The sequence below is a fragment of the Nycticebus coucang genome, chromosome 17 (assembly GCF_027406575.1).
Source record: "Nycticebus coucang isolate mNycCou1 chromosome 17, mNycCou1.pri, whole genome shotgun sequence".
NCBI classification, from domain to species: domain Eukaryota; kingdom Metazoa; phylum Chordata; class Mammalia; order Primates; family Lorisidae; genus Nycticebus; species Nycticebus coucang.
Window position 1 is genome coordinate 51,650,284 of NC_069796.1, and position 24,543 is coordinate 51,674,826.

The 24,543-nt window shown below is 45.8% G+C and overlaps 1 protein-coding gene across 2 annotated transcripts in view; it reads right to left on the reverse strand.

Annotated features, from left to right (window-relative positions):
- FAT2 (FAT atypical cadherin 2) overlaps positions 1–24,543 on the reverse strand; it is a 91,188-nt gene that overhangs the window by 16,501 nt on the left and 50,144 nt on the right. For both annotated transcript variants that reach the window (XR_008375269.1, XM_053567137.1), the window contains exons 11-19: positions 22,465–22,661; positions 19,770–19,923; positions 17,557–17,790; positions 14,303–14,686; positions 10,925–11,139; positions 9,768–9,905; positions 9,066–9,209; positions 7,100–7,297; positions 1,673–2,483 (exon numbers count right to left, since the gene is read on the reverse strand). Coding sequence is in view for 1 of the 2 variants with exons in the window: in XM_053567137.1 (XP_053423112.1) it covers positions 1,673–2,483; positions 7,100–7,297; positions 9,066–9,209; positions 9,768–9,905; positions 10,925–11,139; positions 14,303–14,686; positions 17,557–17,790; positions 19,770–19,923; positions 22,465–22,661 (2,475 nt within the window). In the remaining variant the exon portion in view is untranslated. The remainder of the gene's footprint in view (positions 1–1,672; positions 2,484–7,099; positions 7,298–9,065; positions 9,210–9,767; positions 9,906–10,924; positions 11,140–14,302; positions 14,687–17,556; positions 17,791–19,769; positions 19,924–22,464; positions 22,662–24,543) is intronic.

Sequence of the window (24,543 nt, forward strand, 5' to 3'; positions counted from 1 at the left end):
AAAAAGCTCTGGAGGTGACAGCCAGGAGCAGGTATCTTTAAAAACACACTCCTTATGTGACTTTGCATATTCGTAAATTTTAAAGACTCTGCTATCTGACACTGGGTGGCCAAGAGAGACGTGTCAATCATCACAGCTTTTCCTGCAGCAGGTCCTGCATCTAGAAACCCAGAGAAGGGGATCCCCTCCCCCTTGGAAAGTAGCCCACCCAACCTAAATCCAGTGGCCCCTAGAGAAAGTCCTTGATGTTCCAAGAAAGAATTTCTTGAATGCCAGTTAGGTGGACCCATAAAGAGCAGGCCAGGCCAGGCAGGGGTGGTGGTGAGTGAAGGCTGTGCCCCTGTCCTTTCGCCAGTGCTCCTGAGCTGCTCCCCTGCATTGGTCTTAATGCCAGGGGCACTGGGTGAGTCTTATCAGAAAGCCGAGGGCCTGAAGAGCTTAGTAGAGTTCAGGCTTTAAGTAGGACACATAGGTATTTGAATAACCAGGCCCTCGTTGGAGAGTGTCCGGTCTCAATACAATGCCAGTACCTCAGTTTCAGCTGTAGATAGGATGAACTATCCTGCTTCATAGGGCTGGGGTGCTGATGAGTTTAGGTGACATACACACAGCCTGGCACCTGGCAGGCTCGTTATAGCAACAACTGCTACCATGAGCACAACAGTTGCCATCGATCTGGGGCTTATTGCAAGCCAGCGGTGGGTGGACTGCCTTTGTGTCTGTTATCTAACTTATTTTCCAAACAACTCTAGGGGCCTGATCTGATTATTTTTACTATTTTATAGATGAGCATCTGAAGTTCAGAGGATTTTAACAACACACCCAAGGTTACACAGCTAGTAGATGACAGAGCTAGGGTTTGGGGTTTTTTGTTTTTTTTTTTTTTGAGACAAATTTTCACTTTGTTGCTCCCCATAGTGTATCCTGGCATCACAGCTCACAGCAACCTCAGACTCTTGGGCTCAAGTGATTCTCTTGCCTCAGCCTCCCAAGTAGCTGGGACTACAGGCACTTGCCACAATGCCTGGCTATTTTTAGCGATGAGGTCTCTGTCTGGCTCGGGCTGATCTTAACCTGTGAGCTCAGGCAATCCACCTGCCTTAGCCTCCCAGAGTGCTACAATTACAGGATTGAGCTGCAGCGCCGGGCCTAGAGCTAGGGTTTGAACCTGAGGTGTCTGAGTCTAAGCTTCAAACTTATGACCACTGGGCTATTATAATAATATTAGTATTACTAGTAATTCACATTCATTGAGCACATTCTGTATGTCAGGCACTGTTCTAAGCAAGCACTTGATGAGTAATACTCATTAATACCAGCCCAGCCCAAAGGCACAAGGGTTAAGTGATTTTCCTAAAGTCAACTGGCTAGTAAATGGTAGAGTTGGGATTGGAACCTAGGAAGTCTGAAGCCACAGTCTGTCCTTTTAGCCATGATATTAAACTGCCTATTGTATTCTTACTGTTATTTTTAAGATTCCAGGAAGTGGCCAGGAATCAGGTATTATTCCATAACTAGATTTCCAGAGGCCACTACCTATCTTATGGTGGTCGGTGGCCTTATGATACCTTCCTGAACTCTCTCACAGAGTCTCTGTGGAATCTTCATGCTAAGAGGTAGGCATGCTGAGCCCAACAATGCTGGCTGTCCCCAGGAAAGACCCATGTCTCACCACTGCAGGAGCAGTTCCTCTGCAGGTGGTGCCGCGGAGTTAGGATGCTGAGCCTGGCAGTGCTATATGTGGACCCAACTTTGGGGTCTAGGTGCACTGTATCCTGGCAGATTTGACCCTGGCAGCTTGGCCCCTGGCAGGGCACCACAGGCATGCCTGTCCGCATCTGAACCCCCACCGCATGCTCCATCTCTTTGGCTGAGCGAGTGATGATGGATGCCAGCTCTTGGAGCTTGTAGGAAGTTCCAGAGTGCCTCTCAAAGACCAGAAGCACATCCACGCCAGCCACAGCCTCTGCAGGCTGAAGGCTGGCCAAGTGGATGTTGGTCCGTTTGATGTCCAGCTTGTTGCTGAGGAACCTCTGCAGGTTCCGCCAGTGGTCGCTCACCAGTTCCTCGGGGGTGAGCTGATGGAAGCCTATCCACATGGCCTGCTGCAGGGCCTCCCGCCCCATGTGCCACAGGTGGACGTGAACCCCGGCAGTGGTGCTGAAGGTCCCATCACTGACTGTGACATTGAATGCGTAGCGGCCATGAGGCAGCCCCTGGGCGGCGATAATCTTGCCATCGGGTGCACCCACTGAGAAGCGCCTGCCCAGGGTCTCCTCTCCCGCCAGGCTGTAGGTCAGCGTGTCCTGAGGGTCTCGGTCTGTGGCATGGATCTTACCCACCATGCCACCCGGGAACTCCTCCTCCCCGACAGTGATGAAGATCTCCAGTGGGAGGGCCGTGGGTGGGTAGTGGCTCTGTTCTGTGATGCGGACTTGGACAGACGTGGAAGACGACAGGGGAGGGACACCACTGTCTGTTGCCTGTAAGCAAAACAAACACTGCTGTCACCCACAGGACTACACCACTCGGGCTACCTGAAGCCAGGCCTCCTTGTGGAGCCACACCTGTCTGCCCCGCACCCACCTTGAGCACAGGCTCAGTGCCTTGCTGCGTTTGGAGGGAAAAAATCTAACTCCGAAAGTGCTGGTCTATAAATATAGATTTTCTGAAAGTTTTGTAGAGCATTCAGGAGGGTGTTACATCCCATGCCATACATTAAACAGCTCTGTTTCCTCATCCAATATCTCTCAGAGCCTCTTCTGAGTCTCTCTGAAACTCTTCCTATCTCTCCAGACACACACCTGGGCCTCCTTCTCAAGTGAGTCATCAGATTTCTCTGAGAGATTCCAGTGCACGCCTTTCAAGACACCTGCTCAGCCTGCGAATACCCCCTTAGGGATTCCCCTTGCCTGTGCCACTGGGGAGTAGGGAGTGGGAGTGGGGATTTGCTCTTCCAGCCAGTCAACAAACATTTATGGAATACCTTCTATGGGCCAGGCCCTCTGCTGCGACAGGAGAAAAGAGACCATAAATGCATTCTACCAAATATACAACAGGTGGTCAGAGTTGGATGAAGTGCTGTGAAAGAGATGAACAGAAACCTCATTTCCATCAGGGGGAAGGAAGGGAGTCCCTCAGGAGTGACATCTGAGCTGAGTCCTGAGGGACAAGAAAAGGTAAAGAGAAGAGGTGACAGGAGGAGGGAAGAGTGAGTATGAAGTCCGGTGCAGAAAAAGGGGGTGGTGTGCCCAGTGAAATAGAAGGGGCCACCAGTGCCAGAGTGAGAGTAGGGAAGGGGGGCAGGGAAGCGGGGCTGGGCTCCCTGTCAGGCTGGGGCACAGGTACACTTTATGTCAGAGTGGTACAAAGACAGGGAAGGTTAGAAGTCAGAGGACATGAGCTCATTTAAGTAGCAAAAAGAATGTAAGTCAAAAATGCATTTTCCTTTCAGGTTTCCCCACACATCCCTGCAACTTCCTCTGTCTTAGGGAAGACAAAATTTGCCTTCCTTTCCTGAGGGACGTTATTACCTCCTCAGCTATTAACAAACGTATCCATGGGTTTCTTGGTAGTATCTTTTTTGCATGTGTTCCAACACTTTGAGTGCACAAGAAAGTTATGAGTAACACTGATGAGACACTGATAGCAACAGCAATAATTAACACTGCCACTAACTAGGACCTATAGCTAACATGAACTAAAACAATAGTTAACACTGACACTAGCCACGACGTATGGCTAACATGAACTACAACAATAGTTAACACTGCCACTAACCAGGACATGTAGCTAACATGAACTACAACGATAGTTAACACTGCCACTAGCCAGGACGTATAGCTAACATGAACTACAACGATAGTTAACACTGCCACTAGCCAGGACGTATAGCTAACATGAACTACAACGATAGTTAACACTGCCACTAGCCAGGACAAATAGCTAACATGAACTGCAACAATAGTTAACACTGCCACTAGCCAGGACATGTAGCTAACATGAACTACAACAATAGTTAACACTGCCACTAGCCACGACGTATAGCTAACATGAACTACAACAATAGTTAACACTGCCACTAGCCAGGACGTATAGCTAACATGAACTACAACGATAGTTAACACTGCCACTAGCCAGGACGAATAGCTAACATGAACTACAACGATAGTTAACACTGCCACTAACCAGGATGTGTAGCTAACATGAACTACAACAATAGTTAACACTGCCACTAGCCAGGACGTATAGCTAACATGAACTACAACGATAGTTAACACTGCCACTAGCCAGGACGAATAGCTAACATGAACTACAACGATAGTTAACACTGCCACTAACCAGGATGTGTAGCTAACATGAACTACAACAATAGTTAACACTGCCACTAGCCAGGACGTATAGCTAACATGAACTACAACGATAGTTAACACTGCCACTAGCCAGGACGTATAGCTAACATGAACTGCAACAATAGTTAACACTGCTACTAACTAGGACATGTAGGTAACATGAACTACAACAATAGTTAACACTGCCACTAGCCAGGACAAATAACTAACATGAACTACAACGATAGTTAACACTGCCACTAGCCAGGACGTGTAGCTAACATGAACTACAACGATAGTTAACACTGCCACTAGCCAGGACGTATAGCTAACACGAACTACAACGATAGTTAACACTGCCACTAGCCAGGACGTATAGCTAACAGTAACACTAACTAGGATGTAGCTGTCATGAACTACAACAATAGTACTGCCACTAACTAGGACATGTAGCTAACATGAAGTAGGTACAAACCAGGTGCCAACCACTGTTAAATACTTTCAATGCGAGTTAAATACTTTCAATGCGTGTACCATAGTTTACCTTCCTTAAGAGATAGATAACCTTAAGTCTTCCATTTTACAAAAGGCACAAGTCAAGCTCCCAGAGGTCAAGTCTGCCCTAGGTCATGCCCCAGGGAAAGCCTGACCCTGTCTGTAGCCTGTGTTTGTCTTTGCCCCCCTGTGAATGGAAGTGGAAATACAGGCAAATGCAAGAGAGCGAAGAAGGCAGCAGTGACTAAGCACCTGTCTGGCTGGGCCCTACCAGAAGTCAGGGAACCATTCCCTCTCATCTCTCTTAGCACTCACATTCATTCTCTTGGCTTTGAAAACCATCTTCGTTAGCCCACACCTGTCCTCTGAGTTGCCAACGCCCATTTGTGAAACCGAGTGGACCCCTCACAAAGATGTGTCACAGAGAACTGGGAGGCCCCATAAACCCGTCCCGCCTCTCACCTTGAGTCTTTGCGGTCTCATAAACAGCGCTATTGTCCAGGCTTCACTGAGCCAGCAATTTGGGCGTCATCCTGATCCTTCTCTTTTCTTTCTATCCCCACATCCAATTCATCACCAGCTGGATCTTCTCCATCCCCTTCTTGGATCTTCTCCATCACCCCAAGCTCTCAGCACCACTAGCTGGTCTGCCTCACCCACTCTCTGTACAGAGCTTCAAAAATGAGCCTCCTGAGACACAAGAAGGATCCCTTTCCTCCTTGAAATCCTTCAACCACTTTCCGTTACCCAAAATGACTAAAATCCAAAAATGTTACCAAGGCTTACAATTAGGTTAGATGCCTGTATATCCTGATTTGACAAGGACATTTTTTTTTTTAATCCCCAGCTCCAAGAACATGGAACAGTCTTGATGTTTGTATGTTGTGAGTCAATTATCACCAATTAATTATTTTAGTGCTAGGGACTGAATGTGTCCCCTCAAGATTCAAATATTGAAATCTAATCTACAATGTAATGGTATTCAGGGGAGGGGCTTTGGGGGTGTGATTAGATCATGAGGGTGGAGCCCTGTTGAGTGTTAATAGAATTAGTGCCCTTATGAGAAGAGGACAGATTGCTAGTTGATGCTCTTGCTGCTGTGCAGGCATACAACAAAAAGTCAGTAGTCTGCAATGCCAAGGACAACCCTCACCAGAGTCTGCTCGTGCTGGCACCCTGATCTCAAACTTCTACCCTCGAGAACTGTGAGAAATAAATTTCTATTCTTTAAGCCACTCAGTCTGTGGTATTCTATCATGGCCACCAGAATGGACTAAGACAGTACTTTTAGCCAGTTTGGACCTCAGATAATATGTCACCCACCCACAAGACCACCATGATCTTCCCAGCCCATCTCTTCACCTTCATTCCCACCATTGCTCTGACCACCTCAGTCGCATCTTGGATCAGTTCATGCTCTTCCCTATGGCAAGACCTAACTCATCTTGTTCTTCCTGCCTGGGACATGCTCCTGCCCATTTTTCACATGGGTGCGAGCTTAGATCTCCACTCAAACATGACCTCAAGGGGCTGCCTCCCTCTGAATATGTATTTCCTCTGTGCTTTATGAGTTTCTCATCACTTTATTTCTTTATCATAGTTTGGGAAGATGTTATTTCTTTCTTTATCTTTGTTTATTATTTATTGTTTATATCCATAATTAGGATGGAAAGCCCCTGGGGACAGGAAACAGTCATTCCCTTCCTCTCCTCTGCTGTATTCCTAGCAGTGGTTAGCGTAGGGCCTGGCATATCGTAGGTGCTCAAAAATTACTTGTTGAGGGACTGAATGACTGACTGAATGAATAAAGACATCACCCTCACCCCATAAGTTCATGGAATAGTAGGGTCCACTGAACTCAAGACTTAGGAAAGGGATTTGGGGGAAATGAAATAAGGGAGAAATGTTTGATCACTAACCTGGCCACAGTTCTTGGGCAATTGCCACACAACCTGTAACTATTATCACCATAATCCTCTCCACCTGTGCATAGGGGCCCCACACCAATTCTATGAGCTAGGTCTTGTTAGCACCTGAGGTTCAGAGAGCTGTTCTGGCCAAACTCTAGAAGTTAGAGCCAGAGGGAGGGTGTTCTGTTCAGGTCTTGAAGCAAGCCATCCCTGCAACTTGTAACAGCATTGCTTTCAGCCAGTCACTTAACATCAGTTTCCTCAACTGTAAGTTGGGGTAGAGTGGTAGAAGCCTTGGTAGTGCCTTTTCCAGCATGTTTATTGTTGCAGTGTTCACCATCAGAGGCCCAGCACAGGACTCACCTCAATCTGAAGCTGATACCATTCCTGGACCCTCCTGCTTAGGCTCTCGGCAGTCACCAGCCAGCCATCTGGGGTCACTCGGAAGGCAGAGCCATTGTTGCCCTTGGTGATTCGGAATGAGTAGGGAGCACCATTCTCTGGGGAGTCTGGGTCACTCAGGATCAGCTGCAGGACTTTGCTGCCAATGCGGGAGTACTCCTGAGACCAAAAGTGAAGAAAACCAAAGAGGAAAATGAGCCCCAGTCCTTGTTTTTGCACCTTTCTTTCTCATATAGGATAAATGCTTAACACCCTGACTGTTCCTAGGCCATGCCTGGACTTTAAGCTGATGCTCATTCATCTGGCCTACCTTTGAGGTAGTTGTTGACATTTTAGTCTAGATCAGGAGCTCCCTGAGGACAGTGTTAGGACTTAGAAACAAAGACAACCGGGGCTGGAAGGGTCCTTAGAAAGTACGGTCAAGCCCTTTATTCTACAGAGAGGTGACTTGCCCAAGATCACACCACTGAATGAATCATGTATATTAATTACTTAGTACCTGGGATGCATGTGATTTGCAGGGCCAAGTGAACACCTATAAATAGTTTCTTACTTAGAGACCAGCAATGCACATATGATGTGCAAGTCCAAAGAAATTCAAATAAGAAAGATTCATTCCCTATCATTCCAACCTTTGTTTTGTGACATGGGAATTCAGTATGCTATAACACAATCATGGTTAACCATCTTTTTAGCATCCCAATGTTATCTACAAACCAGATCTAATGGGCAGAAACTGATGATGGTCCATCCAGTAGTCATTCTCTCTTCCTTTCTTACAAAATCCTGCTTTTGTTCAAGCATAGGGTGACATCTTATCTCAGAAAAGATGTGCTCCTCCAAGAAGAAATGAACTATGAGTGGTCTAAGTCAATTATAATAATCTGAGTCTCTGTGTCAGTTTTTGGTTTAGAGATGAGCTAGCAATCCAGTTGACAATCAGAGAAGTCTACCAAGTTGGGTTTCTGAAAAGTCGTTGTCTTTGATAAAAACCGATTCTTCAAAAGAAATCTTCAATTAGCCTTTGAAGGTGGTTAGGCTAAGGTGTGATGTTGGAGCTTCAGCAACCACTTCACAGTCATGAAGGAGAAGATGAGGAAATTTCAAAGAAGTAAACCCAAAGCCATAGTATCGCTTTCCTACTGAAATAACCCATTCTGGAATGGAATTTTCCATCAGACCTCTTATTATGTGAAAGAGTAAGTCCTGATAATTTAACATACTTTTAGACAAGGAATCTGTTATTTACAGCCCAAGTATCCAATTCATACCCTTAATACATAAAATAGGTAAAAGTGGAGCAACCCCGGTTGATGCATAACAGGACTCAGAACTCTGCCCTCCTTTTCTTTTTCTTTCTTTCTTTCTTTCTCCTTCCTTCCTTCCTTCCTTCCTTCCTTCCTTCCTTCCTTCCTTCCTTCCTTCCTTCCTTCCTTCCTTCCTTCCTTCCTTCCTCTCTCTCTCTCTCTTTCTTTCTTTATTTTTGAGCCTAAAGAAAATTTAAATCTGCCCTCCTTTTCATTCTCTTCCCTCCTTCACCTATTATAATCCTGACATTTCCTCATAGAATCCCAAGGCCCTCTCCAAATCCTATTTGCAAATCATCAATATGGTGAAAACAGCTTGGGATCTAGAAAACCTCCTAAGTTTAAATCCCAAGTTTGCCACAGTCTAACTCTGCACCTCCATATTTTAGGTCTATAAAATGAGTACTACCTTCTTTATATGGCTGTTGTGAGCCTCCAGTGACATGGATATGGAAGTGCCTAGCACAGTGCCTGATTACCTTAAATTCCATAATCCTTTCAGCAGGTGTTGGCTTTAGACATATCAGTGGCAAGGTCACAGCCACCATTTGGGTGAAATGATACCACTGAGGAACACCTTCCGATAGGAGAGAAATGAAGGGAAGAAGGTTCAAGCTTACCTGGACAGTGGTACTGTAGTTGAGCTGGAAGAATCTCGGTGGGTTATCATTGACATCAACCACCTGGACCATGATGTCTGTGTCCTCATGCAGTGGGGGCTGCCCACTGTCTGTGGCTCGAAGCCTCAGGGAATAGCTGGAGGTCTGTTGTAAGATGCCCAGTGGAGGTTAGCAATGAGGACCCTCACTTCTGCCCCCAGTTCATTATTAATGTTTTCAGAAAAACAAGATGAAGACAATTCCCTGTGACCACCTCCATTACCCACCCATAGCACTTTAGGGCTCAGGTTCTGGACTCAGACATAGGAGTGATTTCCTCCTCAACAATTTACTAGCTATGAGACCTTGGAAAAGAGACTTTTTAGGATTATTCTGGGGGTTGACTGGCACATATATCATTTAAGATGTCTGGCACAGAGCAGGGGTCAATAAATGGCAGCTGCCCCTCTAATGACCTAATGATCCTGGTCATTGTGAGAAGCCATCTGCGCTCTTCCAGGGAAGCTTATGGGTCACTCAGTCCCTCTCCTTCTTCTGTCCTCACAGTCCACAGGGATGCCATAGGGAAAATAAATGGAACACACTCTGAAGGATGGGAGAAGTGTAAGGATGAGGTGCTGATCATGATTCATACTCGAAACCTGTGGTAGGATCATGTCTCTACTCTAATAAGCTCAGGCTGGGCCCTCTCTCATAACTCACCTGTTCCCAGTCCAGGGCCTTGGCCACCTGCAGCTCCCCCTTCTTGGGGTGGATGGTGAAGTGTCCAAGCCGGTTCCCTCCTACCAGGCTATAGGTAATGGCACTATTTTGGGGTCCATCTTCATCAGTTGCTGACACCTACAGTGGGGAGGGTGATTGTGATAGAAAGGAAACTTGGTTGGCGCCTGGGAATGGAGGAGAGGACAGATAACGTGCCTGCCCTAATGACTGCCATTGGGTTGGCAGTTTCTGGACCACAGCAGTCCCTGGCAAGTAGATATCCTCATTTACATCCTAGTGTGGACTAAAGCATTCATTCATTCACTCATGCTGACAGCATTTTAGAGCCTGTCCTAGGAGATGAGGGATGTGCCAAAATAAATCTGTCTGCAGAAAGTTTAATGTCTAATTTTACAGATAATTATAATTGGAGTCAAGGGATGAGCAGGCTTATAAGAGCACAGAGGTCACAGTGATACGTCACACTGGGGAGATCAGTAAAGGGCTCACGAAAACTTGAAGGTGAGGAGGTTGGGGCAGGCATTCCAGGCAGAGGAAACAGTGTGAGCCCAGAGGAGTGAAAGTGCAGGAGACATCTGGGGAAAGGGACATCTTCTTGTGTGGGTGGAGCACAGGGTCCACCTCCAGGAGTGGGAGGGGAGGAGAGTGGAAGGCAGAATGAGAGGGGCTGCAGAGCAGCATGAGTAGGGTGCACAGAAAACCACTGCACTCCACGCAAGGAGGGAAAAATCACATATTTAAGTGCAAAGAGGTATTATTTGATGTTCCCCAGCCCCTGTCCTCCACCACCCCACTGTCATGCCTTGTCACTCACTGTGCCCAGGCCTTCCCAGGCTTTGGGGTCAGGCAGTCCTCTGGGGTCTGTCTGTCTCCTTCCTCTCCTATCACAGCTCATCCAGCCCAGGCCAACCTCCAATCTTGTCACACAGCTCTGAGACAATCTCTCATGAGAGACTGACTGTTTGGCTGAGTAACTATAAGTCATAGTCAAGTTTATAGTGTGTTAATTGAATAAGCTAACCCATGACTGGGAATGAGAACGTGTGTGTGTGTGTGTGTGAGAGAGAGAGACAGAGAGAGATACGAAACCACCCTAGGGCCCATGCCTCACAATGAGCAAAGTTGCAGATCCTTACCGTGAGGATGACGTCCCCCAGGATGGCATTCTCCAAGACCCTTGTGCTATACAGACCCTGGAGGAATCTGGGCCGGTGTTCATTGACATCAGTGATGTTGACCATGATGGTGGTCGTGTCACTGAGGGAGGAAGAGCTCTTCCGACTGCACTCGATGGACAGGAAGTACTTGGGGCTTGTCTCAAAGTCCAGGCTCTGGTTGACGTACAAGATCCCTGAAGAAACAAGAAGTGACTGGAGCCCTGAGGCAGCTGCAACCCCAGAGGCAGAGGACTGGGGGGGTCTGAGGCCAGCCCAGGAGAGGCAGCTCCACAGGGCCAGGAGACGTGAGTCTCCTCCATCACTTCACCCTTTATCCCCTATTTGTTGTTCCCTCTCCTATCCCCTCATCACCTCTCATTTTCTTTTCTTTTTTTTTTTTTTGCGACAGTCTCGAACTGTTGCCCTGGGTAGAGTACCATGGTGTCATAGCTCACAGAAACCTCCAACTCAGGCTCAAGCAATCCTCTTGCCTCAGTTTTTCTATTTTTAGCAGAGACAAGAGTCTGGATTTTGCTCAGGTTGGTCTCAAACTTGTGAGCTTAAGCAATCCACCCACCTCAGCCTCCCAGAATGCTGGGATTACAGGCGTGAGCCACCGAGCCTGGCTGCCTCTCATTTTATTTACTACCATTCCTACCACCCATGTTTTCCCTCATTTATTTCTGTAATGCTAAATTTATCTCATTTACATCTATAAAAACTCCATGGAGCAGGAATAACTGTGACTCCCATTTTCTGGGTGAGTCAACTGATGCTCTGACAAGTAGGTGACTTGCCCAACTGCATCCAGCTAGTAAATGACAGACTTTAGGTAATAGAGTTTCATGATACCCAAAGTCATTCAATAAGCGATTAAGGCATAGATGTATTATTCTGAAAATTGGAAAGAATGAGCAAGGATTTTTTTCTGCTGTTCCTAGACAACCAAATAGTTAATGATAGACACTCTTCTTTATAAAAGACTTTGGTTAGTAAATGAATGAGGAATAATAGGGTCAGAAAATTATCATTTTTCAGTCTTTTATGAAATAATATAGCTAGAAAATAATTAGCAATGGCTACTGAAACAATTAGAAGGAAGCATGAGAAAGAAATCTATAATGGGCTCGGAGCGTCATGCACATACACTGAGGCTGGTGGGTTCAAGCATAGTCCTGGCCTGCTAAACAACAGTGACAACTGCAACAAAAAAATAGCTGGGCGTTGTGGCGGGCACCTGTAGTTCCAGCTACTTAGGAGGCTAAGGCAAGAGAATCGCTTAAGCCCAAAAGTTGGAGGTTGCTGTGAGCTATGACACCACAGCACTCTACCAAGAGCAACACAGTGAGCTCAATCTCCAAAAAAAAAAAAGAAAGAAAGAAAGAAAGAAAGAAAGAAAGAAAGAAAGAAAGAAAGAAAGAAAGAAAGAAAGAAAGAAAGAAAAAGAAGTCTATAATGGATAAGGCCGACAACATCTGAAATCACTGCAATTTTTTTTTTTTTTAGACAGACTCTTACTCTTTTGCCCTGGGTTGAGTGCCATGGTGTCATAACTCACAGTAACCTCAAACTCTTGGGCTCAAGAGATCTTCTTGCCTCAGCCTTCTGAGTAGCTGGTATTATAGGTACCTGCCCTGATGTCCAGCTATTTTTTTTTTCTATTTTTAGTAGAGCTGGGGTCTCACTCTTGCTGCTGGTCTCAAACTCCTGAGTTCAAGCAGTCTACCTGCTTTGGCCTCCCAGAGTGCTAAGATTACAGGTGTGAGCCACCATGTCTGTCCTTGAGCTCACTGTCAATCTTTTTTTTGTTTTTGTTTTTGTTTTTTGAGACAGAGTCTCAAGCTGTCACCCTGGGTAGAGTGCGATGGTGTCACAGCTCACAGCAACCTCAAACTCTTGGACTTAAGCAATTCTCTTGCCTTAGCCTCCCAAGTAGCTGGGACTATAGGCGCCTGCCACAAAGCCTGGCTATTTTTTGGTTGTAGTTGCATTGTTGTTTAGAAGGCCTGGCTGGATTCGAACCTGCCAGCTCTGGTGTATGTGGCTGGTGCCCTAGCTGCTTGAACTACAAGCGCCGAGCTTCTCGCTGTCAATGGTAACATCAGAAAAAAAGAGCCAATTCACTCTTATATGCCTCCCACAGGAGGCAGCATCATCCATAAATCATTGTTGATCCAGCATTGTTGACTGAACCTGACCAAGACCTTAAATTCAAGTGTCATTAATAGGAAATATAAGGTCTACAGGGGTTTTGCTATATGACATTATAAAGATACAGCCAACAAATCCAAAGTACAGAAAATTCTATCAGACGTGACAAATATCTTATTAAGTAAATGGCAGGAGGTAATAAAGAGGAAGAAAATGTTTGAAATTAAAAGAGATATAAGATATTATATGTAGACATTTTGGAGATGCTGACAAACCAACTTCTAAAAGACATTCATGAGTTATTTTGAAAAACTGGGCATTAGATGATATTAAGGAATTATTATCTTATAGACATGTATTGAGGGTTTGTTTATAAAAAGAGTTCTTATCATTTAGAGACATAAACACTGAAATCTTTACAAATGGAATGATAGCAATGTATGTAATTTGTTCTAAAACAATGCAGTGATGGGTGGGTTTGGGGCTGAAGGATAAATATGAATCCACACTGGCCTCTTGATAATCACTGAAGCTGTGCAGTGGGAACATGGGGATCTATTCTATTTTTTAATATCTCTTAAATCCACATAATAAAAACTTTTTGTTACTGCTCAATGGTAAGGCAGTTGTTTTGGGAGTTGGAGAGCACCACTCCAGGGGCGCTGTGGGAGGAACCTGCGAGACACAGGCTGATCTGGGCAGCTACTGAGGCCCTTCAGTGACTTAGACTCTGTGGGGGGAGGGAAGAAGAGAGATGGTTTCTTAGTCCTTTCTCCCTTCATGAGAATAAAGGAAGGTTCAGGAGGGCAGGCATGTTTGGAGGGAATGGGGTCTCTAGGAAGGAAACAGGCACCCTTTTCCAGGGCTGCTTAAGCACGGGATTCCAGCAAGGGAGTTCTCCTTCTGTGCCAATGAGGGAGGCCCGCTTGAGACCATGAAGCCACAAATGTGGGCAGAGAGTGTATTGCTGTGGGTCCTGGGCACAGAGTGCTGGGTGGGGGTGGAGGGTAATAAGGAAAGCTTCCAGCTAAGCCGGCCCCAGCGCTGAAGAAGAGATCAGGTACCTGGAGAGATGCATGCAGAGAGGGAGCAACAGCCCAAGGAGGTCTGCAGGGCAGACGCGCCCACGTGTGAGGAGCCCAGTGCACCCTGAGACCTAGACGGCATCCAGCGCCGGCGCAGGCGCAGGCGCAGGCACAGACTCACCTGTGCGGGCGTCCAGGCGGAACTTCCCCTGCTCATTCCCGCTGACTATGCGGTAGCCCGTGTTCTCGGCCCCCGGGCGCATCAGGGTGGTCAGCCGCAGCACCTCCGTGCCAAGCTGTGCGTCCTCCGGCACCTGCACGCTGTGCTCCGTGTTCAGGAACACCGGCAGGTAGTCATCGAGGCCCACCACCGAGACGGTGACGGTGCCCAGCGTGGACAGTGGGATGGGGGTGCCCAGGTCAGAGGCGCGGACCGTGAGCTCCAGCGCGGCCTGTGGCCTGACCCGCAGTGGCTTCTCCAGGCTGATCACGCCAGTGGTAGCATCGATGGAAAAGTGGCCTTCAGCCGAATCCGTCAAGGAGTAAACCACCTGGGCGTTGGTGCCTGCGGGGAGACCATGGGGGTGATTCCTGCTGAGGGAGCCTAACCCTGCCTGCAGCAGGAGGGCCTGCGGAGGGACGCTCCCGAGGAAGGCTAGCCAACACGCTTGGGGTATCCTAGTATTGGCAGCAAGGGTTCCTGATGGTCTGTGGGGCTGGGGGAGGATGGTGGCCTGGTCTGCATACCTATCAAACCATCCCAGAATGTAAGGTAGGGATTGGGCTTCAATGTCAGCTTATATTCGTAATTGGAAAATGTGCAAGATAAAACCACCTGCCGGAAGTTCCTTAGTTATCGTAGAACAGCTCTGTATCCTGAGCGTGGTGTTCTTTACATCAGTCTATACCTGGAATGATACTGCATAGAACTCCTGGTGAAATCTGACTAAGACCTGTAGTCTAGCTACCAGCCATGTGCCAAGGTCAATTTTCTGGTTTGAAAGTTGTGCTACAGCTATATGAGGTGCTGCCATTGGGGACACTGGGTGAAAAGTACACTCACAGTACTCTTTCTGCAACTTCCTAGGAGTCTATGATTAAGTCAAAGTAAAAAGTTAAGAAAACAAACACACCCATGGAAGTTCTTAGCAAATCAAAACACTCAGTGTTTCTTCAGCTTTGGCTCAGATGGTATTATTTCCTTTGGTTAAGTAACAATTGAAGCAGTTGGATTGTATAGCTGCCACAGTGTATGCAAAATGCCAATGTTTACTGTTCTGCTGTAAGATTCTCTCGCAGTAGGATGAACACAGGCCCTGAGCCTAAGGGTCTCACCTCTCACACATATATGGGGTACACATTCTTTGGTGGATTGATGGCAGGAACTACCAATGAAAAGAGTTAAATTTACATCCATAATTGCACATAACAGGTAACTCCCCCACATATGTATATATTTCTACAAAGAGACCATAAGTTTTCTAAGACAAAGGGGGTGGTGATCAGGCCACACCTTGAATATTTGGGTTAGAATAATCGTTATAAAAGTTTAACAGTAAACTGGTACAAGGCAAGAAGATATGTCTTAGAAGGAAGATAGAATTGAAATCATGTGATTGAAGAACTTAGGACCTTCACCTGGAAAGGGAGACTGAGGCCGGAGCAGGTAGTCCTCATCTCCTAGTGTCAGAAGGGCTGTCATGGATAAGGGCTTTAGAAGATCTGTATGAGTGCAGAGAGCAGGACCAGGACTGACAGGTTTCAGCTCCAAGGAAGTAGTGCTTCAAGGAAGGGCCTAACTAGAAGTAGGGAGCTTCCTACCCTGGAGGTGTGCAAGCAGTGGCTAGTTGAGCATTTACAGAGCTTTGTAGCCATTGGATTGGAGGGTAGATGAAATGGCTTATGGGTCACTCCAGCTCTGATGTATTCTGGATCTGTCTTATCAAAGCCAGATCTGCTTCTCCAACAAGTCTGTCTACTTGCATTTGTTACACGCCCCCCTACACACACACACACACTCATTTCCCAGGTGCAGCTACCCTGCCTTTGCACTGACTGTGGAACTCTCTAGACCCACTGCATCCTTTCAAAATCTCTTTCCTCTTTCGATGCCAAACTAAAAATTGCTTCCTCTAGGAAGTCTTAATTTTACTCTGCTGGTGTCACACAAAGCAGAATGATTTGATCCCACTTTTATTATCATTAACATTTTCCTATGTTGATCTGGCAACTTTAACCTTGAAGGCATTATTTTACCCTGTCTGAATTATAAAATTTGACTCAGGAAAATTGAACTCTCTCTCCATATGTATACACACACACACATAAAATCAACCATATATAACTACTACATATATATATATACCACACCATCAACCACTACATATATATGTATTTTTTTTAATAAACCACAATAGAACATTTGATGGTGGCAGAAGCTATAATTGGTACAATATGGCACAAATACTCTTAGATAAATCCAATTTTCCTTGTAAATTTTAAAAGGAAAAGAAACCCATTGGCTTGGCGCTTGTAGCTCAGCTACTAGGGCGCCAGCCACATACACCAGGGCTGGCGTGTTCGAAACTGACCTGGGCCTGCCAAACACCAATGACAACTACAATAAAAAAACAGCCAGGCATTGTGGTGGGCGCCTGTAGTCCCAGCTACTCAGGAAGCTGAGGCAAGAGAATCGCTTAAGCCCAAGACTCTGAGGTTCCTGTGAACTGTGACGCCATGACACACAAGGCGATATAGTGAGACTCTGTCTCAAAAAATAAATAAATAAAAAGAAAGAGAAGAAAAAAAAAAGAAAAGAAACCCATGAAAATAATATCATCAAAATTAAAATGTAAAATTTTGAAAATGGTTCAACTTCACCATACAGAAAATCGATCAAAGAAGTAATTAATTTAGAGACAGGGTCTCTTTCTGTCCCTCAGGCTAGAGTGCAGTGGCATCATCATAGCTCAGTGCAGCCTCCCTGGGCTCCCATGGTGCTGGGATTAGTGGCATGAGCCTAATCAAGTAAATTAATAGGCTTAATGCGGTTCGTGCCAAAAAGTTTCTTCCTTGTGGCCAATTAATCAAAGTTGGATAATTCTGACTGGTATATTTATTATTGTTTGTGTTCAAAGTAACCTTGAAGTTAAATGGCAGTATTGAAAGGTCCCCAGGTCTAAGTGGCCGGGGAGAAATAATGAGGTTGAAATGCCTTGTGCCTGCCTCCAAATGCTGCTAAAATCATTTGTCACACAGTGCTTAGGTATGCAGTTTGTGGGCAAATATTTTCTACTCTTACATGACCACTGGCTTAACAAGGACGCACAGTCCTTGCTAGTCCCAGAGAGACACAGAGAGAGCCAGACCCTTGCCCAAAGTAACCCAGCAGCTAATAGCAGAACAGGGGCAGTGGCCTCCAATCCTCAGACTCACCTTGGTCAGGATCCCGGGCAAATACCACAGCCACCGGGGTCTTAACTGTGGTGTTGTCGAAGACTGCCACAGCACAATGGCTAGGGAAGAACCGCGGGGCGTTGTCATTCACATCTTCCACATGAAGAGTCACATCTGCCTGGCATGAGCGGCCACCTCCATCTGTTGCCTTGGCAACAAGGCTGTACACATCCTTCCTCTCACGGTCTAGGGCTGTGAGGGTGGTCAGCTCCCCTGGTGGGAGAAATAAGAAAAGCTGAGCTTTCTTTTGGTGACATTATCCTAGCGTGTGCCCCCTAGAAAGCTACAGGAGACAAACCGAGCTACACGGAGTTTTGTCACAGCAAGAAGAGGACAACATAGCCAGAAAAATCTCAGCCTGTATCTCCCTATACCTGCCCACCTATTAATTCTCCCAAACACACTCTATCACCACCATCACCAGTTTAAGATCACCAACAAGCTACAAATAGGCACAACATTTTTAAAGGACAATTAGGAAATTTCTAACAGCACATAAAATGTGTTTATCCTTTGGCTTATAGTTTTACTTCAGGAATATATATATCTCTTATAGAATAACTCAAAGATAAAGAAATGTAAATAAGGATATTCTTTGCAGCATTGTTTACAATAGCAACATATAGGAATTATCCTATTTGTCTTTCAGAAAGGGATTGGTTAAAACACAGTAAAATACCACATAATTAAAAATGAATTATGATGAAGTTTCAAAATATTGCTAAGTGAAGAACAGCAAGCTACAAAGTAGCAGTGCATTTTCATGAAATAATTATATAGAGATTTTAGAGATGCATAGAAAATCAGTCTGACAGAACGCGCGCCAAGAGTCCTTGTCTTTGGGGAAAGGGGTAATTATGCAGACTTTGCAGTCTCTGCATAACACATACCCACCTTCTTTGAATTTTATACTATGAGCATGTATTTCCATATTCAGAAAAAAATGCCCAGTTTTTTTAAAGTCCTCACTGATCATCTTGCAGCTGAACAAACAGCAGCAGAGAAAGATTAGGTAACCTGCGTGGGTCACTCAGCACGCACGTGCTGGGGTCAGGAAGGACAAAGTTGTCTCCTATCCACCCATACAGCTGCCTGGGACTCCACTCTCCCCTGCCAACCTCCTGCTCAGGAATCTCCAAGTTATGCTCTGAGCTTCTGGATCCAAGCCAAGTGTTAGCAGCTGGCCCTTGTGACCTGGGCCTTCTGTGCTGCCCACCCACACACTTTCCCCTACAGCAGTAGGGTAGGAATCCCACCCTGGTGGGTGGGCTGCTCTTCTGGGTGCTCACAGACCAGCCTCCCCTGGGGATTTGCAGCCCAGCTTGCAGGGCCCTCTGCTTCCACTCTCTGCTCTGTCCCCTAACTAACTAGTAACAGTTGCAACAGCAACTACATCTGCTGGGCTCTGAACTACACGCCAGACCTGGCCTGGGCCTCCATTTGCTTTATCACTCGTGAGCCTCGCCATAGTCCTGTGAGGTTTTATCCCCGGTTTGCAGCCTAGCTACCTTGAAATCATGTCTTTGACCATGAAACTCACTGGCCTAAATCCTCCATGGCTATAAAGGTGGAATTTGATCCTGCCTGGCCCAGGGCCTCATCCTTTGCTCTCTTTCCTCCCTCTCTGGGCACCAATTTCTGGCCCTCTGTCAGGTCCTCAGATGTGCATACTCTTTCCCAAAATAGTATCATGTATAAATTCTCTTTCTGCCTTGAATACCCTTTCCTACCACTCCCTCACATGGTATTAAATACTCTGTGTCCTCAAGTCTCACATAAAATGGCATTTCCTCAGGGAAGCTTTACTTAACCCCATTCCCCAGCCCACATCAAGTTCTGCTGTCAAATACCAACATAGGAACAGAAGAGGAAGGCCAAGGTGTCAGCTGGGCTAAAAAAAGAAAAAGAATAAAATTAATCTCCATTGCACCCTGCATTTCTTAACTCAGCATGCTTCAAACCACTGGGTCAATGACTCCATTTCCCACTAGATTGCAAATATCCAGGTCTTGTCTTATCCGTCTGTTGATTACGTCCCCAGCATCTGGTACAATGCTTGGCAAACAGTGGCAATATATGTTTGCTGATGGATGGATGAATAGATAAGTGAATTGCTGCTTGTCCAAGGAACCTATTACGGCACCAAGCATTTGGTATTCAGCAAATAAGTTCCTGCAGCTCAGGAAACCTACCTGTATGAGGATCCAGCTTGAATTCTTGTGCCCCAGGGCCATGCAGAGAGTATGTAATCTGAGCATTGGTGTCAGTGTCCAAGTCTGTGGCAAAAACCTTCAAAATTAAATGTCCTGGAAATACATCTTCACGGATCTTGCCAGTATAGAGAAGCTGGAGACAGAAGGACAAAGAGGGAGATTGTGGGAGCAGCACCTGAATCCAGAGAGAAGCAGACAGACAGAGAAAGGGAGGCAGAAACAGAGGGATAGACTGAAAATAGAGATAGAGAGAGAGAGAGAGAGGAGCAGAGAGAAGGGAGACAACTGAGGAAAGTAGAATACGATGAAATATGCAAAGAACATGGGGTTTAAAAACAAGAAGAGAATGACAAAAGGACCAGTCAGAAGAGAGGGAATGAGCAGGAAGTGAGTTCCACCATCCCAAAGCCCACTCCTGAGCTAACAGGACCTGCTACAGCCCCCTCCACAGGGTCTTCTTGCAGCTGCCAGATGGTGGGTGAGATGGCTTTGACGCCAGAGGGGGTCAGGTCAAGACACTCTAGGCCGTGCCCTACCTCTGTAGGCCATGCTGTCCCTGGACATGCCCACACTTCCCGGACAGACCCTTTATCTTGGAGTCAGGTCTGGACCCCAGTGTCCACATGGGACTTCAGGTACTCTTGTGGCATGATGGGCTGTGGTATGGGGGAAAGGCTGGAGATCCCTGAGAACTCAGCTTCCTTTCAGTGGCTGGCTCTTGGCCCAGCTTCCACACATCCAATTTCTACTACTGCAGGGGGAATAGACCCCATGCCTGCTCTGGGGGAAAGCTTTGTGCCAAGTGGCTGTGTGGAGCTAACGCCCCAGACCTCTTTACCCAGGCTCTCATGATGCTATGGACTCTTCCTAGGAAGGCCAGGGTGAGCCAGGTCCAAGCCTCTCCCAGCATGCTTACAAGGCTGCTTGTAAGTATGGCCAAAGGGAAAGAGAAAGAAGGTGCCTTCATTCTCCCCTCAAAAGGCTGCCCTTCTGAGGGCAGGCTCTCTCTTTTTTTACTATGCTTTTATGTTACTGGCATGTATAAAAGCAGAAGAAGAAAAGGTGATGGGATGTGTGTATTCATGTGATGAAGGGTATATGTGCAAATATGCATATGCAAATAAGTCCTAGTTTATACACAAATGCATATGTAATTATATTTGTATGAATTACATATGTACATTTGCATCTGTGGGTGCATATATGCATGAATGTTGCAGGTAACATAGGTATATGTGTATGTGTTTATAGGTATTTGCCTATGTATATAGGATTGTAGATCTTTTATGTACAAGATCTGACAATTAAGTTCACAAACTCATTCCAGAAAAAGTGCTACATGCCTCATTGCTCACTATCACTATAGTCACCTTCAAAGTATGACTATAGTGAAAGTGAGCAATGAGGCATGTAGCACTGTTTGGTGCTATGCTTCCCCTGGGAAGCTATGCACCAATGCCAGCGCCTAGTTCACCTGTCAAAGCACTTTTTCTAGAATGAGTTCTCAAACTTAATTGTCCAACCTCGTATGATGACAGCTCTGATAGCCATTCCAGAGAAAGATTTCTAAAATTGTTTTGGAGGGTGGACTAGGTACTAGAGTCAGTGCATAGCTTCCCAAGGGGAGGACATTGAAGGTGGCCTTAGTGATATTCAGCATTAAGGTATGTAGCACTTTTTCTGGGATGGGTTAACAAACTTAATTGTCTGACCTCATATGTGTATATTTGTGAGTATGTAAAAGTGTGCATTTACATATATGTACTGAATGGCTGGATTTTATATTAAATATAATATGAATTATGCTATTTTGAGATATTATAAAATTTATCTGCAAACTTTGAAATAATGCAAACTCTCCCAAAGTTAAAAATTACTGTGACTGTGTTTTTAAAAAATATGTTTAAAAGCAAAGCTCCATGAGAATGCATTTTGGCCGGGGCCAGGTTTGAACCCACCACCTTCAGTATATGGGGCCAGCACCCTACTCACTGAGCCACAGGTACCACCAGCTCTGTGAGAATGGTTATGGGTTTATGCCCTCTAAGAACACAGTTCTTCTCATACATACACACCACTCAACATTTGTTCCTATGGGAAGTTCCAAATTGAATTACATGAGGTCCTCAGGAAAGGATGTTTGACCAGTTATACCTGCCCTATCTGCATGTTTGTGGTTTATGTATGAGAGGAAGGAGGGCATCTGCATTGGGCTGTATTACCCAAGCAGATGGGGGTATGCATATATGAAATGGGGGAGGGATGTGTCTGAAGGCAGGTCCTATGGATGTGTTGTGACCCAAGTCAACAAGCTAAGCACTGGAGGGGTGCCCACTGGGCATGGCACACCATCTTTGGAGAATGCATATGTCACTTTATTTCTGGATATGTTTTGTGAAGAAGTGGCCATTTGCAGAGAATGCAGGGAGAGAGATGGGGACCATGTTTCCTGAAGATCTTGGTATATCCCTGTAGAGAGTCAAGAAATTACTTAAAATTCTTCCTCCCCTCAGGGCAATAGTCTGAAGCCAGCTGGGGCTGGTGTGGAGTGAAAGCAGGAGAGGTCAGTGATGGCCAGCCTCAGAGTTGGCACCCTGGGGCCACTCCTTTCTCCTGCCCCTCACTCTACCTTGCTTGTCTCCACTTCCCATCCCACACCTCACTAGGTTCTCACCTGTGAACACTGTGGGCTATTATCATTGATGTCCAGGACAAAGATCTCCGCGGTGACTGAAGCCTGGAACTTGCCATCAGACGCTGTAATTCTGAGCAGGTACTTGGCTGTGTGCTCGCGGTCCAGGGTCTTCCTTGAGGAGATTCTCCATTCATCCCCAACTTGGCTGATACCAAACTGGCCTAGGGGGTCCCCCTCTAAAAAGATGGGCAGAGTTTTCAGACAATAAGCTATGGGAATGAACCAAGCTTTGTGTCTTAGGGTGGCTGCCCCATGACATTTCTCTAAGGATTGCTAGGAAAGGCAAACATCTCCTCTGTTAACTAGGAACTCACGAGTCAAAACCCTGAGTCAGTTTTTTGGTGTTACGAAGCCTATTCTGACTTCAAAGTCCTTCTATTAAATGAAGTTATCACTGTGAGAAGCTCCACTCTGAAATATATGGGTAAGGGGTAGGTTTCTTATTTTTTGTGGCCCAGAAGGCATTGGGAAAAGTTAAAGGGAAGTAAATTTCAGTGTTATATAAGACATTTCTAACATAGATATCTGTTCAACAGTGGAGGGGTGGGAAGTGATCACAACACTAAACATGCTGAGGTTTTATTTTATCCCTAAGGACAGGGGTTAAGTGGAGGTCCTGTAGGAGCACCAGGTTTGCTTGTGAGTCCTTTCTCTCCTTGATCACAGCAAAGAGTGTGGGAAAGTGGGTTTCTCTTTAGGAGAGTCTCCTTTCTCTCCTGATCACTGCCAAGAATGTGGGAAGGTGGGTTTCTCGTCCTGAGATTTTAAGATTCAGAATGCCAAGACAACTATTTTAAGAGTTGATAATGTATTAACATTTATTATTCTATAATATTATTCTGCGATTTTAAGACTTTTGTGTTTTCAAGTGTCTGGTTTTATAACATGGTAAGATTTATTTTTCTAAGGCTCTGAGTATCTAGCCGGGCATTGTGGCAGGCGCCTGTAGTCCCAGCTACTTGGGAGGCTAAGGCTAAGCCCAAGAGCTGGAGGTTGTTGTGAGCTGTGACGCTACAGCACTCTACCGAGGGCGACAAAGTAAGAAAAAAAAAAAAAGACTATCTTTTTTAAAAAGATAGTCTGTAAAAAAAAAAAAAAGACTCGAGTATCAAGCAGCTCTGATCTTGTCTGTCTTCAGGAGTATCTGGTTCGCAGTTGGAATTTCAGGCTCATTAACTTTCCACTGGACAGCTGTGATAGCAGAAGGAGCCATGTTTTATGGGAATGGAATGACAGGGCACCTGGGCGTGGGGAAAAGGCCACTGAAAAGTGAAGAAACTCCCTTGTGGCCACTGGTTAGTTGGGTTAGCCATTGGATAGGAGTGGGTTAATTTAGTTCTACAGTAGGTATCTACCGAGGAAAGTGGCTTATATGGTATGGTTTTAATTCGAGCCCTGACACAAGCTCAAAGTGTAACCTTGGGTTATACCATTTCAAGAATTGGTTGAAATTCTTCCCCTATCTGGGCCTTGGTTTCTCCATATGTAAAATGAGAGGATTGAGCTAGAATCATACATATGTAAGGAAGTGCTATCCCTCTAACAGTTTTGTAATTGAATAAGAAGCATTTTCTATTGTCCACAACTTGCCCTAAACAGACACTTTTCTTTTCTTTTTTTTTTGAGAGGGTCTTACTGTGTTGCCCTTGGTAGAGTGCTGTGGTGTCACAACTCACAGAAACCTCTAACTCTTGGGCTTAAGTGATGCTGTTGCCTCAGCCTCCTGAGTAGCTGAGACTACCGGCCCCTACCACAATGCCCGGCTATTTTGTTGTTGTTGTTGTTGCTGCAGTAGTCATTGTTGTCTGACAGGCCCCAGGCTGGGTTCAAACCCACCAGCCTTGGTGTATATGGTTGGTTCCCTAACCACTGAGCAATGGGCGCTGAACCATTTTTTTTTTTTGAGACAGAGTCTCACTTTGTTGCCCCTCTTAGAGTGCTGTGGCATCACAGCTCACAGCAATCTCAGACTCTTGGGCTCAAGCAATTCCCTTGCCTCAGTCTCCCAAGTACCTGGGACTACAGGCACCTGCCAAAACACCCTGCTATGTTTTTTTA